The 15672-nt window shown below is 39.7% G+C and overlaps 1 protein-coding gene across 1 annotated transcript in view; it reads left to right on the forward strand.

Annotated features, from left to right (window-relative positions):
• The first annotated feature begins 4413 nt into the window (after positions 1-4413).
• Positions 4414-15672, forward strand: part of LOC120534631 (zinc finger protein 184-like) — a 53276-nt gene continuing 42017 nt past the window's right edge. Inside the window, exons 1-2 of the mRNA XM_039762223.1 lie at positions 4414-4610; positions 9217-9697. Coding sequence (XP_039618157.1) covers positions 9289-9697 — 409 coding nt within the window. The 5' untranslated portion in view covers positions 4414-4610; positions 9217-9288. The remainder of the gene's footprint in view (positions 4611-9216; positions 9698-15672) is intronic.

Below are 15672 nucleotides of genomic sequence, written 5' to 3' on the forward strand. Positions count from 1 at the left end.
AAGACTGTATCTGAAGTACTGTGTGCAGTTCTAGTCACAACAGTACGAGGAATTCATATCAGCACTTGAAGCTGTGCAGAGGAGAAAAAAGAAGTGTATCTCAGGACCTAAGGACTTGTCCTCCTGTGACAGACTCAGAGAATTAAACCTGTTTAGACTCAAGCAGAGAAGACTCCATGGGGACCTCATCCAGGGGTTTCAAATCCTCAAAGGCACTGATAAAGCAGATCCAACAACATTCTTTCAGCTTAAGGGTCAATCATATACTCAAGAACATCAGTGGAAATTAAGAGGAAATGCATTAAAGACTGAAGTCAAGAAGCACTTTTAAACAAAGAGACATGGAATTGAAGCAGAAATCTTGACAACCTAGAAGAAGAATCTGGATGAGATATTGGGATAGCTTATAGCTCTTAACTAGACAAAAAGCTTGATTGAGTGAACAGTCTATTCTTGCTTGTCAAATTTCTTATGTTCTTATGCTCTTAACATGAAATACTCAGCATGCCTTTGTAAGTGATATTCCTCAAAAAATATTTCACAGGAATCATAAAGGATTTTGCTACAAAGAACATAATAATGAAAAGCTTATAAAGGTAGGGACATATATTACGATATTGTATGTTGTGGATTCACCCGAGGTTTTGTAAATGTTGTGGGTTGACTGGCATGACAGCAGTAAGTCAATGTATACACTGGCAGAAGTAACTTTGTTGCTCATTCTTGCAGCTTATTCTTTTATACAATGTTGCTACTTATATTGCCCATAATAATTGTTTCATTGGTATGTTAAAAGCAATGCTGTGTGCATCAAGTGCCACAGAGTGATTTGTATGCCGGTACTCAAATGTGGCAATTGGTGCCACGGCCCACCTGACAAGTTGTTTGCCTGCCTGTGGTAAAGTCATCCCTGATGGAGGATCACAGGAATCATGGGAAAAAGGGGTCCTTTCATCGGATTGGCTGGCCGAGCAGCGTTTCAGCCGTGGAATGGCCAAATGGGGAGGCAGCTTGATGGGGGAGGCAGCTTGATGGATGAGGTCTCCAGGACTCTAAAAATATCCAAATCTTATTATGTGATATCATATACTGTTAAATTCTGCTCCGTACTTCTAAAATCTTTATTATTATGCTGTATTAAGGATTTTTTCTGCTCTGTGTATTGTATTGACCCCCTTCTTTTGACACCCACTGCACGTCCAACCTACCTGGAAAGGGGTCTCTCTTAGAACTGCCTTTCTCAAGGTTTCTTCCATTTTTCCCTACAAGGTTTTTTTTGGGAGTTTTTCCTTCTCTTCTCAGAGAGTCAAGGCTGGGGGGCTGTCAAGAGGCAGGGCCTGTTAAAGCCCATTGCGGCAGTTCCTGTTTGATTTTCGGCTGTACAAAAATAAATTGTATTGTATTGTATTGTATGTCATGCTTATTTAGAGTTTCCAGATGTCACTTATATACGGGACATGTCTCATATTTGATTTTGTCCCCTGTCCCATACTGACCTTTTAGAGACACCCAAATGTCCCATACTTAGTTCATTTTCAAATTTCATAATAAAAAATATATTTTTACTACCTTCTTACGGTACTTAGTTGTAACTTTATAAGTAATTATACTTTCTTTTCTGAGAAAGCTGATCTCAGCCTAGGGGCCCCCAAGTTAGTTAATCCATCATTGAACCTGGGATTTGAAACCGGGTCTCCAATTTGCAAGGCAGCAGCACTCCCACTGAACCACCATACATACAGTATGCTTTTACATGTATTTACTTATAGGGAGGTGAGACGTGGTGGTGATACTGTAGCAGTGACAGTGCTAAGGTGAAAAAGGGAATATGCAGTATACAAGTGCCATCTTAACATTATGGAGCTGCTACTACTTTCAAAGAAAGAGCAAACATCTCATTTTAAAGTTAAAAAATAAAAAGAAATGAACAAAACAAAATAAAAACACACAAGTCACAACATGTATATAATAGCAGGATCTTTTCCCCTGAATAAAAGTTTAAATATTACCTGCAGGTGGATGAGAGTAGTGCCTTTATTAGTTAAATATGTTGCACCGTCCACCAGCAACAACAATATAATTTATTTCTGCTGCAGATTTTCTTACAAACCATGTAACTGTAAGTGTTTTTCAACATGTCAGAGAAGTGGTTATATGCAAAATTGTAATGTTAGGGTATTAAGAGTAGAAATAAGTTGAAGCAACACAAAAAAGTCACAATTAAAGAAATCTATTGGTAATGTATTCCAGATTTTTAGTGCATAATAGCAAAAGACCACCTCACCAGTACTTTTAAGCGTGGCTCTTGGAATTATTATTTTAAACCTATTCTAAAGGACACAGACAACCACTGTAACAACACTGAACTAGCATTGTGAGGTGCTCAGATATTCATTTTCTGGTTAAGATTTTTGCTGCTGCATTCTGAATTAACTTTAACTGATTGATGTCTTTCTTAAGTAAACAATTTCACTTTAAATCCCTTTAGAGGGTTTTTGCACACTGAACTTTACGAAGGAAATTTCTTTGGCATGCATCATTATTTACTTTAAAGTACTACAATCTTAAACTACAGATTTTTTTTTTTTTTACTAAACATTCATTCCCCTTGAGGTTGCTGGATATCATGGCCGGCCTGTACACTGGTACTGTGAGTGCTATGCAGAGTGGAGGCAGAACGTCTGCATTTTTCCCAGTTGATTCTGGGGTTCGTCAGGGGAGTGTTTTTGCACCTACTCTGTTCAGTGCTTGTATGGACTGGGTGTTGGGCAACGTCGTGGGGTCCAGCGGCTGTGGGGCATCTGTTGGTGAATAAAGGTTCACAGATCTTGACTTTGCTGATGATGCTGTGATCTTCAGTGAATCAATGGAGGCTCTGATTGGGGCACTCGAGAGACTGAGTGAGGAGTCTGAGTGTCTGGGCTTGCGAGTGTCCTGATAAAAATCAAAGAGCCAGGCCTTTAATGACCTCTTGGGCACGGCCATCAGCAGTGTGTCTGTCTACAGTTAGAGTGTCCACCTTGTTGAGAGGTTTACTTACCTTGGCAGTGACATTCATGTCTCTGGTGACTCTTCCTATGAAGTCAGTAGACGGATTGGGAGAGCATGGGGGGTCATGAGGTCACTGGAAAAGGGTGTGTGGCTCCCGATATCTATGCAAAAGGACGAAGGTCCAAGTCTTTAGAGTCCTGGTGCTTCCTGTCTTGCTATATGGTTGCAAGACATGGACGCTATCCAGTGACCTGAGATGAAGATTAGACTCCTTTGGTACTGTGTCTCTCCAGAAAATCCTTGTGTACCATTGATTTGACTTTATGTTGAATGAGCAGTTGCTCATGGAGTCCTGAATGAGGTACATTACCTGCATTGTAAGGAAGCGTCAGTTGTGGCACTACGGCCATGTGGTGTGTTTCCCGGAGGGTGATCCAGCTCGTAAGATCCTCATTGTTGGGGACCCGAGTGGCTGGACCAGGCCAAGGGGTTACCCACGTAACACCTGGCTGCGGCAGATAGAGGGTCATTTCCAGAGGGTGGGAGTGGACCGCGTGTCTGCCTGGGGGGTTGCCAACCATGGATCCCGAGTTGTTTCATCGTGTAGTGGGTGTGGCAATGCGCTATACCAGTGTATGCTCCTCAACTTGACTTGATTAATTTAAATAGAATTCAGTACCTATTGTTACATTTTGGAATGGCGGGTTACCTGTTACGAATGCTCAGACCATTTTCAAAAATGGATATGTGGGTAGTATTTTAATTCTAGAAGGTGTTGTGATGAATGTGGTTGTCAGTCTCATGTTTCATATGCTGGTCATTAGCCAGAAGGGGCATAGCCTAACTAAAATTGCCACGAGATAGGAGACTTTAAAAAGAATAATAGCACCAAGAGGGTGTGAGAATATACTGGCTGACTTCAAATATACATGGTACTCCAAAGAGGAAAATGTAGAAATGTCGGTACATAGTAAGTACATTTCAAGGTTGCGTCTTTGATCACTCAGCTACAACTGTCTTAAATATATCGACCGTTATGGTCAAACAACATGCAAACATGAAATTCTTCACTGGGTTATACCTGTTCTGGACAGTTACGCCACATCAACGTTACATGTTACCATCTTCTGCCAAGTTACCAAAGCACACTATTTTGTAATAAAATTTCATTGATTATTCCAGGTTGGCCTACCACTCTTTCAAAGCGGCACATTTTGTTTATGCAAGTTTTGAAAGATCGGTAAAAAAATGAAGCCAGTATCACCGTCATAGAGCAAACGTAAACGTGAAAAGCATAAACGGACAGAAACCTGTGGATGCATTTTGCAGTCGCCGAAAGGGGGTCGGATCAGCGAAAAATGCGCGCAGCCAGGACTGGAGTTTGGCTCTTTCCTATTCGTCAAGATATTACAAAACGAGCGTGTGACGTCATTACCAGGAAGTGAAACAGTAGCAAGCCCAGTGTTTTGTGGAAAGGAATGCTTAAGGAGGATATGGCACGGAGTTCGTAGAGCCTAAGTGTTCAACACGGGTAGCTTTGTGTGTCCTGCAGATTTAAACTGCTTGTGGAGCAAATCAAAAAAAAAGAAAACCGAACTACACAACGAGGACTCTTAGCAGTAAGTGATCAAAATTTGGACTGATCTCTTATATAGATGTAAGATTTAGTTTGTAGTCGCGGAAGAGAGATTCCACCGGACTCTGATTAGTGTCGAAGCGCCTAATACTCTCCGTTTATTCCTCGCTGCTTTGTCTCTCGGTCATATTGCCGGAGTGGCGACTGAAGGCCTCGGTAGGTCTGATAGTCCATGTCGTTTTTTCTGCAGCTCGCTTCACATTATTCCAGTTATCTAATTTACGTTATTCTATTTATATTTAAAGAGCTCGTATACTACATGTATTCCTTTTGGAATCGCTACGCATTTGTTTGCAGAGCCGGTAGGTAGGCACAGAAAGCATGGCATTGAAGTTCAAATTTAACGGCAATCCTAGGGTTGACCCCTGTCCCGTACTGACCTTTCAGGTAGCCTACACACAAATGTCCATTTTCAAATTTCGTAATAAAAATGTATTTTTACTACCTTCTTACGGTACTTAGTTGCAACTTCATAAGTAATTATACTTTCTTTTCCGAGATTCTCTTGATGAAAATGACCCAAATGTAACGAGGAAGCTAGTGTTTGCTGCATGTTTGCAACTTGTTCAGTTGCTATGGGTTGGCTGAGGACATCGACACGGTTACCGTTTTGCTCTCCAGCCGCGCTGCTGTGTAGTTCTGTATCAAGATTGCAACATAGTGTCAACAAAGTGTGTTGTAACTACTTGCCACGGCCCACGTTTTTTCTAACTGCGTATATTAAATAATAATATTACTACGGAAGCGTATTAGGGCCACGATGGAAAAAAAAATCTAAATGTCGAGATTAAAGTCGACATGTTGACTTTATTCTCGACATGATTTCCACTTTATTCTAATAGTTTATTTTGTCAGTAGAATGTCGCAAACTAAACTTCATCTTAAAATTAATGTTTAATTTACTAGATTTTCTCAAACCCCGTCATTTAATTAATGTAGCAGATTCAATGCTTTATATTAAGTGTTCCTCGACCCAGTTGTTAATCTCTATGCGCTTCTTAAACTGACTTCCTCTTGCACTGAGAGGCTCAGGCAGCGATCGCTGCACATTCATTTCATGATGTTCCTGCTCTAAGAACATTCAGAATACTAAGATAAATACTTGATATCTTTTTCACGATGAAATGCGTTAAAGCATGTTTTAAACATGGGTGGCGAGGGGCACGGTGGCGTGGCTGTAGTGCTGCTCCCTTGCATTAAGGGGTCCCCAGTTGTATGTTCAGTGTAGTGAACTTTATGGCAGGTGTGACGAGGCTCCAAAAAACTGGATATATGAATGGGTATCGCACAGGTTTAACTTAAATATTGTGTAAATGTTGGGTTCGTGATGTGGTGATCGGAGACACGGACGCAGAATTCAAAGGATGTTCTTCTGAGCGGGCTTTCTTTATTGCATGCGTGCAGTCTCCTCTATTTGACGCACTAAACCTCCAGTTCCTATCCTTGCTTTTTCTTTCTGCTCATAACCAATCACCACAAGATAAACGTCTTTGTGAAATTAAAACAAGTTATAAACTTAGACCTCAGAATTTTCAGAACTTTAAATTATTAAAGCATGTGGAGGCACGGTGCTTGCTGGGATGGAGTTTTCAGAGATTTAAAAAAAAAAAAATCTTCATTATACATGTTTAATTATGCCATCCGTTCAGGGTTGCGCCCATTCCAGCAAACATCTTGTGCGAGGCAGGAGTAAATCCTGAATGAGACGCCAACACATCGCAGGGTGAATACGTGCAACATATAAAGTAGCAGGGTCAATAATACATAACAAAATCCTACATGTCTTTGAAAGGAAACTGAAGCACGCCGAGTAGAACCACCAGAAAAACATGCAAACTCAAGGCAGGGAACACCCGAGACCCCCTTGCTGCGAGGCAGCAGTTCAACCACCACGCCACTCTGCCCCCATATGCTTTAATACATTTTAAGTTCTGAAAACTTTCGGGGTTTGAGAAAATCTAGTAAATTAAACATTCATTTTAAGATGTTTAGTTTGCGGCATTCTACTGACAAAATAAACTATTAGAATAAAGTGTAAATGTCGACTTTAATCTCGACATTTAGATTTTTTTTTTCTTCACTGTGTCCGTATATTTTTTTCACCGTGGCCCTAATACGCTTCCGTATATTTCTCTGTTGTCTGTATTTAATATTTTCAAAAGATTTCACTTTTCAAGAATTTATTTTAGCTTGTATTAAAGAATTTTCAAATGATTTTACTTTTGTTTTCCTCATAACCTATTAAAATTCTTGCTTTATTTTTTTTTAACTTATGTCTCCACTTTTATATAATACAGTATATTGGTCTGGGTGTGTAGGGGGCATGTATACATTATATATATATATATATATATATATATATATATATATATATATATATATATAAAAAATAGAGAGAGAGACAGATTTTAAGAGTATCCTATATTTCTAATTTTCTAATCGGGCAATGCCGTGTTAAAGAAATCCCATACGCAACTGACATTTGGACTTACTATTTCAGATCCCTTGAAGCTCCGTGTGTATGACGCGTGAATATATCATAACTTTTCACGTTCTTTATATAAAATCAGCAACAGAAACCCAAATTAAAATGATGAGAGAAAATAATGAGTGTAATATTACTATGTACATTTTATTAAAAATCCCTGTGCTGCAGCCATGCTTTTCCCAACCAGTCCCCCAGTCAGTCATATTCCCTCTAATTGATCTTAGTATTTAATTTGTTAGCATTATTTAAAGCACAGTGGTGTGAAATTTTCATTCTTGAAAATTTTAAAGATATGTTTATATTTTTACCATAGCTTTAATTACTCAACTCTCATTTTCCATCTTCCAGTTAATTCACCTTCTTCTGTGGAGTTGAATTAATTGTGTCCAGTAATGGCAGTTAACAATGAGTGGGTTAGATATGACAGTTGGAGGAACGACATAGCAAAATGAAAGGCGCAAAACCAGAAATGTCAAAACTGGGTTTGTTACTTATAACTGTATATGGAATGTAGTAAGAATTTATGTGTATTAACATAGAGATAATGTTTTATTCTTTTAAATATAGTTTTTTCACTGTCATCTACGTTGTATTTTTCTTTCTACTTTTCCAGGTGTTGTGGTTATTGTTGTAGTCACTATTTTGTAATGGTGAGCTTAGTAGGTCTGCCAGTAGCTGCAGCCATTCCGTTTGTAATTTAGGCATCGTTGTTATTAGGACATGATTAAAGGAGCAAACTACACAAGGAAAACAATGTAAACTAGTAGGAAAATTACAAGAAAGTTCAGAACTTTAAAATATGAATATTTTCAGATTTCCTATGAATGAATGTAAACCACAATTCTTTTCATAATAAAAGAAGAACCAAAAATGCCTATTTATTTAAACAAGGAGATAAGTTAGAGGGAAAATGATTGACCAGTTATGGCGCTGGTTGGAACAAAAAGCTGCTGTTGTTGGTGTACCTGCAGTATTAGGACTGGTAACCATTGGTCTATACTTTTTTTAAAAAAAAGAAGTTTAGAGGGAAATGTCACACATTTTCCTGAAAAGTTTGTGAACACTTTATAATTCCCTGGATTTCTGCATTAATTACTCCTAACAAAATGGTGTGATCTTCAAAGAAATCACAGTAGTAGACTAAAACTGCACACGCTAAGAACGCTCAAACAATTGTCTTATTATTGTTGAACCTAACTTTCACAGTCCAGGCTTGTGAACCTCTAGCGTGATTAGCTCACTGCAGTTCAGTGTTCAGCCAATCAGATTGGAGGTGTGGCTTGGAGGTGCCCTGTCCAATAAAAAGGCTGCACAAAGTTTGATGGCTGACAGAGCTGACTCTCCTCAAGAAAGTTGTATTCAAGTAAACCACTGAAACAACCGCAGGCAATAGGAAAAAGTTGACTTGCTGAAACGCGTAAAAATGGAAAAGGCTACACAAGCATTTCTAAAGGCCTTAATTTCTGCTACTACGGCTTGATGAACACTATCTTCAAATTCAAAGAAAATTCAGTACTGCCACAACATTCCATATGTGTCGGCATTACATTTCAGACAGCGTGTAGAAGTGGTTAAGAAGGCTACTAGGATGTTGTATTACAATACATAATGTGACATGTGCAGTTTAAAACACAAGTTAATTCTGTACAACACACTGGCCTGAAGTACTGTTTACAGTTTTAATCCCCATATTACAAAAATAAAAGAACAGCACTACAAAAGTTCAGAGAGAGGCAGCTAGACTGATTCCAGGATTGTAAGGTATGAGCAGTGAAGGAAGGCTGCACTGTATTTTTTTCAGGTTAAGGGATTAGTGTGAAGGAAATGCATACAGTGGAAATGTTTCCACAGTGGTTACCTAAAAACGAGTTTTTCAGTAAGAACATTTAGGACACGGGTGGTTAAAGGTGAACTTGATTTTAATTTAGAAACACTGTCTTCACACAGAGAGTGGTAGACAACTGTGCTTTGGGGACCTTCAGATCTATACTTGATGATGCGGTTACAGAAGCTAGGTGACAAGCTATGTTGGGCAAAATGTCCTGTTCATGTAAATGTTTTAGTACAGTTCTGGTGAAATTAAACCCTCTTCTTTTCACAGAAACTATTAAAGACCAGCTGCCATTTCCAGTAACATATATGTGACTGATGTGGATAGGCTAGTGTGCCCAGGATGGAGAAAAGGACTGCAAATATTAAGGAAGAGGAATGTGAATGGGAGTCTGTCCACCCTAAACAGGAGAGCCTCTGCATAAAGGAGGAGGAGGATTGTGAATGGGAATCAAAGGCCATTAAAAACAATTCTGAGCAGCAGATGGTCGCCATTAGCTTGGGGGAACACAAAAGTGCAGGCAACATCAAAGAAGAAGACAACCTTTGTTCAGAGTTCATCTTTCAGCATGTGTGCCAAGAAGAAGCAAAATCTGGATTGCTCTCCTCTCCGAGGGGACCCTGTGCTTTTCAGGAGTGTTCTGTCATTGTGAAGCCTGAACCCTTTACATGTAACATAAAGAGAACTGGGGAGCCATCATCGGGGAAGACAATGGAAGATCTACCATCATCTGCAGGTTATTCTGAAGAAAGTAAGTATACAATAGAAATGCATGAAATTTTTAAGGGTTAATTGCCATTTATGTGAAATCAGGTATGATATTTATTGTACTAATATTGGATGGTGGGAAAGTGAGGAAACACTTTGCTTTTTAAATTTCTCTGTTAAGAGTGATAATATAATTACAACAGAATGTGTAATTTTAGGCATTAAAAGCGTGTATGTATTTAATATGGTGAAAGACCGGTCAAAGAATAATGTTGCAATTGTAAAGGGATGCATGATGATTTTGGAATCCTATCCGCATCAGCAAATGATGGTTTAAAATCATTTTACTGATGTGAAAACGACGTTTTGATCTGACTGATAACATGAACCAGATTATTTGACAACACATCCATAGTGTTCCAGATGAGCAGAACGTTAAGGTGATGCTGAGCTACTGTGCAAAAATGTCTGCAGGGTGGAAATGTTTCACAGTACAGTGGAACCTTGGGTCACGACCCAAAATAATTTCCCCCTATAGGATTGTATGTAAACACAATTAATCCGTTCCCGACTGTGCTGTTTGTAAATATATATATATTTTTTAAAGATTTTTAAACACAATAATAGTTAATTATACCATAGAATGAACAGTGTATTTATAAACTAAATGTAAAAACATTGAATAACACTGAGAAAACCTTGAACAGAGAAAACTAACCTTGCAGTCTCTTTAAAAACGAGCCCGGTGCATTCTTTAACTGCCTTCTCTCTGTCTCTCTCGCACTCACTCTCTCTCACTCTCGCGCTATCTCTCTTTCTCACGTTCTCTCTCTCGCTCGCTCAGTGCACAGGGAGAGACTGAACACGTGCGGAAATCATCGACACGTATGAACTGGAAAGGAAACTGGCTTGTTCGTCACCCGAGTGTGTGGTCGTGAACAGATGCAAAAGTTTGGCGATCTTTTTGGTCGCAACCATGATTTGCACATGTTCAGAGACGTTTGTGACCTGAGGTTCCACTGTATGTGGGAGTGATGCAAAATATGCCTTTTGCAACACTTGCTCAACTAATGTCTTGCCTGGAGTTACCAAAGTAAGAAACTTTCAAAACCACAAACGTAACCACATATACTTGATGACATGCCACTCTGACAGATTTCCAGAAGTCCTTAAGGCAAAAGTGTAGAATTCTACGCCACTGTCCAGAAAAAGAAAAGTTGTAGCTGCTTAGTTTACATGTACTTATTTGGCTGACACTTGTATGCAAAACAGCTTACAACATTTGAGATATAATTGGCTACATTTCTTTTCTTTTTCCAGTTGGAGTACAGGCGGGTGAAGTGTCTTGCTCAGGGTCATACAGTGTCAGTGGTGGGATTCGAACCCACAACCTCAATCCAAAGCCTTAAGCACTGTGCTACACTGCCTGCTACAGTTGGTTGTTCACTTCCTTACACAATGGGAGGTCGGAAAATCGAGAGTGCACCTTATGAGAAGGATTTAGGAGTCATGGTGGACTCTAAGCTATCAACTTCCCGACAGTGTTCAGAAGCCATTAAGAAGGCTAACAGAATGTTAGGTTATATAGCGCCTTGATGTGTGGAGTACAAGTCACAGGAGGTTCTGCTCAACCTTTATAACACACTGGTGAGGCCTCATCTGGAGTACTGGGTGCAGTTGGGGTCTTCAGGCTACAAAAAGGTCATAGCAGCACTAGAAAAGGTCCAGAGAAGAGCGACTAGGCTGATTTCAGGGCTACAGGGGATGAATTATGAGGAAGAATTAAAGAGCTGAGCCTTTGCATTTTAAGCAAAAGAAGAACAAGAGGAAACCTGATTGAAGTGTTTAAAATGATGAAGGAAATTACTCTAGTGGATTGAGACTGTTATTTTAAAATGAGTTCATCAAGAGCACGGGGACACAGTTGGAAACTTGTTAAGGGTAAATTTCACACAAACATTAGTAAGTTTATCTTTACACAAAGAACGATACACACTTGGAATAAGCTACCAAGTAGTGTGGTAGACAGTAAGACGTTATGGACTTTCAAAATTGACTTGATGTTTTTTTGGAAGAAACAAGTGGATAGGACTGGCGAGCTTTATTGGGCTGAATGGCCTGTTCTCGTCTAGAGTGTTCTAATGTTCCTTGAAAAATCAAAAAGAATTTCACATCAACAGACCAATAGCCATAAAAATTGCTGTACAGGTAATTGAACCTCGATGGGAAGTCGGCCATTTTCTCTAATAGAAGATACAAGGGTCTTGATGTCCGGTTGAGAATTTTAAGCCCCATTACGTGATACCCAATCATCATTATTTCTCTGGTACAGCTCTTGCAAATAATATGCATTGTCTGTTATTCCTTGTCTTCTTAGATAGTCAGGGCTGGGGGGCTGTCAAGAGGCAGGGCCTGTTAAAGCCCATTGCGGCATGTCTTGTGTGATTTTGGGCTTTATAAAAATAAACTGTATTGTATTCAGTGTTTTAGCAACAGTCTTTACCACTTCTATCTGTATGTCTGCAAGTTCTGTGAATTTGCTCAGTTTACCCATTCAGTGGGTAGACAGCAATTCTGCATGTCCAAGAATGTTCTAGATTACACATTGGCACCGCTCTGAGTGTGTCATTGAAAAGAGTGTTCTAGACACTGAGAAACACTTAAAGAAAGTGTTCATATAAGCAACATATGTAGAACTGCAAATGCAATGGAAGAATGTGGGATCCTAAGTCTGACATGTGTAGTCTACACTTTAAAGCATGTTGTGAATAATGGCGTTCCAGCACAGTTTCTTGAATATGAATGCAATCAGCAGTAAAACGATAGGCAATCCCCACTGTTAGTGGCGGATGATACGTATTCAGTTAGTCAGTCATTTTCCAACCCGCTATATCCTAACACAGGGTCACACTGGAGCCAATCCCAGCCAACACAGGGTGCAAGGCAAGAACAAACCCCGGGCAGGGTGCCAGCACACCGCAGGACACACACACACACACACACACCCACCTACCTGCACACCAAGCACACACTAGGGACAATTTAGGATCGCCAATGCACCTAACCTGCATGTCTTTCAACTGTGGGAGGAAACCCACGTAGACATGGGGAGAACATTCAAAAAACTCCATGCAGGGAGGACCTGGGAAGCAAACTACTGTACTCCTAACTACGAGGCAGCAGCGCTACCACTGCACCACTACATATTCATCTGCATCAAAACATTTGCAATTAGCCGGCTCTTGTCCTGAAACCACACAAATGGAGCTTGGTATAGAGCCGAGAATGCTTGAACAAAACATTTCTGTTAAAATGGAAAAATCCATTCTGTGTGTTATAAGAAGAGCAGAAGAGAGCTCTCGGGGCCTCTGTGGCTGACTTTTAAGTTACATGTCACTTAAATATTCAGTCGTCCGGGGTTGATTGGGAGCGTGATCACCCTCCTCACCCCATTGGAGCAACTGACAAGAAAAACGTGCCAATCTGAAGCCTTGGCGTAAAAGAGGAACCCCTCAGTTAATACATTTTAAGCAAGGGGGGCAAACTTTTGCATGCCACTGTAAGAGCACTCACTGTGATTTAAAAATTTGCCTGTTGGAGGCTCTAAACAAACTAATGATGTACTGTATTTCCTTACATTTAGGTTATTTTTCTTCACTAATAACTAGGGGTATCCGATTGTTTGTCACTATTCTTGAAGATTGACCATAAATTCTCAATGGGGAGTTTCCTGGCCATGGACCCCGAGCCACTTAGTTGTCACTTTTGCCTTATGGCCCAGTGCTCCATCCTGCTGGAAAAGGCATTGTGTGTCACCAAACTGTTCTCGGATGGTGGGGAGAAGATTGCTCTCGGAGGATGTTTTGGTCCCATTCTTTATTCATGGCTGTGATCTTAGGCAAAATTGTGAGTGAGCCCACTGTGCGTGGAGATGCACTCACACCTGCCTGCTGCCATTCCTGACCAAGCTCAGCACTGGTGGTGTCCGAATGCTGAATCAATTTTAGGAGACGGTCCTGGCGCTTGCTGGACTTTCTTGGGTGCCCTGAAGCCTTCATCACATCATTTGAACCTCTCTGTTCTAACTCAATCAGCATGACAGAGTGATCTCCAGCCTTGTCCTCGTCGACACTGTCACCTGTGTCAATGAGAGGACCACTGAAGTGATGTCAGCAGGGCCTTTTGTGGCAGGGCTGAAATGTAATGGAAATGGGTTTTTTGAGATTAAGTTCATTTTCATGGCAAAGAGGGACTTAATTGCAATTCATCTGATCACTCTTCAGAACATTCTGGAGTCTATGCAAATGGCCATCATAAAAACTGAGGCAACAAACTTTGTGAAAATGAATATTTGTGTCACTCTCAAAACTTTTGGCCATGACTGTATATCTAAATGAGGGAGGAATATTTAAAGACCTTTACAATACATTTAATACCTTCAGTTGCTTAATTTTCAAAAACACACACATGACGCAGAGTGTCTCAATTGATTTGCTGTAAAAGAAAGTTTTGTGGAGACATCAAGGGAAAAGTAGCATTTGAGACCACAGCCTTCAAACCTGCTAACACCTAAAAACACCTAAATGTGGCTCAGTAGATGCCATTGATGTTAATGATCGCATGCAGCCTTCATAGTGACATTACACAATAAACGCTCAAGTGTCACCCAGACATGTCTAGTCCCATTTTTCTCTGTATTTTGTAAATATATGAAACGGCATATGAGACAGTATTTACCCCCTTTCTAATATCCAGTGTTTTTGCATATTTTACTCAGTTATTAACTTCGGGCCTTTTGACAAAATGTAATATTGTAGAACAGGAAATCTATGTGAATGCATACACAATACAATTTTTAACCTCATTAGTGATATGTTTACTCCCAGAAAAAAATGAGTCAAACGTTGAATTTCTTTCAACATTAAAAAGTGTTATTGTGTGAAACAGAAGCATGTAAATACCAAAGCTTCAACATAATACGTTGGAAAGGCATGTCGAGTGTGTCCATTGCTGGATTGATGGCGATGAAGTACATATTATACAGTAAGTGTGACATGACAGTAGCCAACGCACAGCCAGATCTTGAAACCAGGACAGTAGAAGCACTTTTATTATCATATTTTCTGTGTTGCTTGAGCATGAGAGAGTAGAATGTCAGTACCTGAACTGCCTCATTAACGCATCTCTTGTGTTATTATAGGTACCAAAGCGCAGCTCCTCCATACAAACGACAGTTGCTGCAATCTGAACAGTGCTTACAGGGGCTGACATCTCTCTTGCCCTTTTTGATCACAATCACTTTGCTTTTTTGCCACACACCAACTTGCCCCATGGTGAACCTTCAGCCAACCTAATTCACAGGCATATCATGGCAGTTTGGTCCTAGCAGTGTTTCACTATTTGTGCCAACGTCTGATGACCAATTCATATCATTATCACCATGGCGCGCTTCAACTAATGGTTCTGTTTCAGTTTGTTCTAAAACTGGCTTTATAGTTGTTCATTTACACGCCAATGTGTTTTGCTTGAAGGATCCATCCCATTAATGAATGGCCTTCAACGGTTGTGCCACTGAAATGTTGTCTCTTACCATCTTTTCTTTTCCGTGTAGAAATAACTGTTTTTTTCCTTGATAGAAAGTAAACATCATTGTGAAATACAATATTGTTTTTCACAAGTAATCCTCCTATTAATTTAAATATGCTACCGAATGTATCATTGTATTTAATAGTTTAATATTTTATCTCAAATGTTGCATTCAAAATGAAAGGATTACTTATCAGCTGTGCTATAGGCTTTAACCTTCATGTTCTCTCAAGGGTCAGAAGTGATTAATTACCTACCTACTGACCGACCGACCAGTATTCAGACCCCCTTCAATTTTTCACTCTTTGTTATATTGCAGCCATTTGTTAAAATCATTTAAATTAATTTTTTCCCTCATTAATGTACACACAGCACCCCATATTGACAGACAAAAAAAAGAATTTTTGAAATTGTTGCAGATTTATTAAAAAA

This window comes from Polypterus senegalus, chromosome 8 (assembly GCF_016835505.1).
Source record: "Polypterus senegalus isolate Bchr_013 chromosome 8, ASM1683550v1, whole genome shotgun sequence".
NCBI lineage: Eukaryota > Metazoa > Chordata > Cladistia > Polypteriformes > Polypteridae > Polypterus > Polypterus senegalus.